The following is a 2,712-nucleotide window of genomic DNA, read 5'->3' as shown; positions in this document are numbered from 1 at the left end:
CCAGGTGGGATTGGGCTGTCTTCCCTGAATGTAAAGAATGTATAGCAAACTATATAACAAAATTGTTAGAGCTGATAGCCTCTGTTGTAATATTAGACATTTGAGTGATTGTCTTGTGATACCAAAATATAGGAATAAGATGGTCTATAAGTAAAAACATTCTCAAAACTGTAGCAGCTTTGAAATAAACAGGCTTATGAATACTTTGAAATGGCTGATAAAACTCAGGCATTATTATATTAAATTTCTGAATCATGTGTGAGCTACATAAGCTATGAAGAAATAAAAAAGCAATGTATTTAAGAGAAGAGACAAATTGAGTCTCCTTCCATGGAAGCACATCCAATTGTTGCAAATGATTTCGGTTGCATATCTTTCTTCTTTCTAGCACCTTGTGCTGTAACTCTTCTGTTCAACACTGACCTGAGAAACTCTCCAGCAGGAAACATAACAATCTTCTTTCATAGTGTAGAAAAGATTTGGTGTAGTAATTATACAATGTTTCAATTCTATTTTATGCTGCTGTCATGAAACAATCCTAAAATTTCAACTCAAGGGAGAAGCATATATTTGTCACACTATTCCTGATTATAATCCATCACTGTGGAGATGCCAAGGCAGCAGGATTTGAGGCAATCCTTAGTCACATCCTTAGTAAAGAGCAAAGAACTAATGAACACATGCCTACTAGTGCTCTTTTTCTTTTTATTCAAATCAGGACACCAGTCCTGGAAAATGGGCTCCCCGCATAAGTCAGTCTTCATATATCAATTAATATAATCAAGTAAGCCTTACAGAAATTCTCACGGGCCCCTTTCCCAGGTGATTTCAAGCTGTATAAGTTTATCATTCGCCTGACCATCACTTACAAGGTGAAGAGCTTAGGAATGCACATCTTTTAAAGAATGTTCGCCTTTTCGCCAAGATGGCGCCGAAAGCGAAGAAGGAAGCTCCTGCCCCTCCCAAAGCCGAGGCCAAAGCGAAGGCCTTGAAAGCTAAGAAGGCAGTGCTGAAAGGCGTCCACAGCCACAAAAAGAAGAAGATCCGCACGTCACCCACCTTCCGGCGGCCCAAGACCCTGCGGCTCCGGAGACAGCCCAAATACCCTGGAAAGAGTGCACCCAGGAGAAACAAGCTGGACCACTATGCCATCATCAAATTTCCCCTGACCACTGAATCAGCCATGAAGAAGATAGAGGACAACAACACACTCGTGTTCATTGTGGATGTCAAGGCCAACAAGCACCAGATCAAACAAGCTGTGAAGAAACTCTATGACATTGATGTGGCCAAAGTCAATACCCTGATAAGGCCTGATGGAGAGAAGAAGGCATACGTTCGGTTGGCTCCTGATTACGATGCTCTGGATGTTGCCAACAAGATTGGGATCATCTAAACTGAGTCCAGCTGGTTAACTCTAAATATATATACATTTTTTTTCCACCATAAAAAAAAAAGAATGTTCATAATATACTTCTCTAACATTGTTTTTGTGGCTTGAAAAATGTGCTTAATGGATGTAAAGAGATGTAAGATGTGACAGTGATGTTTGACAACGATCAATACTAGTAATAACAGATATTGCAAGTCCCTAACATATTTTGTTAACAAGTTATAGTAAATAAAAATTCACAATAGCTTTCTTTAGAATTTTTTCATTTTATGAGAAAACTTTAATCCACATTTTTATGATTAGCTTCAATCTGACACAATGTATAAACATTCCATTTTCATACTTGTAAATATTTTAATTAGTTAATTAAATATTATTTAATTATATTATTATATTATAATATATTATTATGCTATAATTACAATATAATAAAATGTTTTAATTACTTATGCATTCACTTTACATCTTGATCATAGACACCCTCCCTTCTCTCTTCCTGCTCCTTCCCCTATTCCTCAGATAAGGAGAGCCCACCCCAACCACCCCAATTCATTAAGTTGAATCACGACTGAGCACATCCTCTTCCTTTATGGCCTGACAAGGCAATCTCTCAAAGGGGAGTGATCAAAAAGTAGAAAACTGTCCATATCAGAGACAGCCCCTCATTCCCTTACTAGGGAACCCACATGAAATTTGAACTGCTTATTTGCCACATTTGTGTAGTGGTCCTAGGTCCAGTCTACGCATGGTGGTTGGTGTTTCAGTCTCCACAAGCCACTCTGTGCCCTGGTTAATTGTCTCTGTTGGTCTTCTTGTGTAGGGCCTGGAAAATCCAAGTCCTTTTATCCTTCCTCCCACTTTTCCACAAGACTCCTTATGCTTCGCCCCACGTTTGACTGGGAGTCTTTGAGTCTATGAAGCCTCTCATAGGACATCTATGTTAGGCTGTTGTCTGAGAGCATAGCAACATGTCATTTGGCTCTCTCCCGTGGGGTATATCTCTGATTTGGCCAGACATTGGTTGGACATTTCCTCAATCTCTATTCTATCTTTATCCCTGCACATCTTGTAGGCAGAGCAAATTTTGGGTCAAAGATTTTGTGAGTAATTTGGTTTTCCTATCCTCCCACTAGAGGTTCTGTCTAGATATAGGGTGTCCTCGTTGATCTTCATCAAACCTGCTACTAGGTTTTTCAGCCAGAGTCACCCCTATATCCTCCCAGAAGCCTACTCTGTCTTAAGTCTCCAGCTTATCATAAGGATGCCTTTGCCCACAGTTTCTCTTTTCTTTGTAGGCCCTCTGTCCTCCCTCATCCATT

At 39.6% G+C, this 2,712-nt stretch overlaps 1 protein-coding gene across 1 annotated transcript; it reads left to right on the top strand.

The window, feature by feature from the left end:
• Nucleotides 1-911: 911 nt before the first annotated feature.
• LOC110544109 (large ribosomal subunit protein uL23-like) lies at nucleotides 912-1,460 on the top strand. Its single transcript, XM_060371598.1, has one exon. The coding sequence runs from the start codon at nucleotides 926-928 to the stop codon at nucleotides 1,394-1,396; it is 471 nt and encodes a 156-aa protein (XP_060227581.1). The 5' UTR covers nucleotides 912-925; the 3' UTR covers nucleotides 1,397-1,460.
• The last annotated feature ends 1,252 nt before the right edge of the window (nucleotides 1,461-2,712 follow it).

This window comes from Meriones unguiculatus, chromosome 18 (genome assembly GCF_030254825.1).
Source record: "Meriones unguiculatus strain TT.TT164.6M chromosome 18, Bangor_MerUng_6.1, whole genome shotgun sequence".
In the NCBI taxonomy this organism is placed as follows: domain Eukaryota; kingdom Metazoa; phylum Chordata; class Mammalia; order Rodentia; family Muridae; genus Meriones; species Meriones unguiculatus.
Note: the sequence above shows the minus strand (reverse complement) of the source record. Positions and strands in the feature narration are given on the sequence as shown.

Bases quoted from the DNA above. Each gene is read 5' to 3' on its own strand.
- LOC110544109 (XM_060371598.1), top strand. From the start codon at position 926: ATGGCGCCGAAAGCGAAGAAGGAAGCTCCTGCCCCTCCCAAAGCCGAG.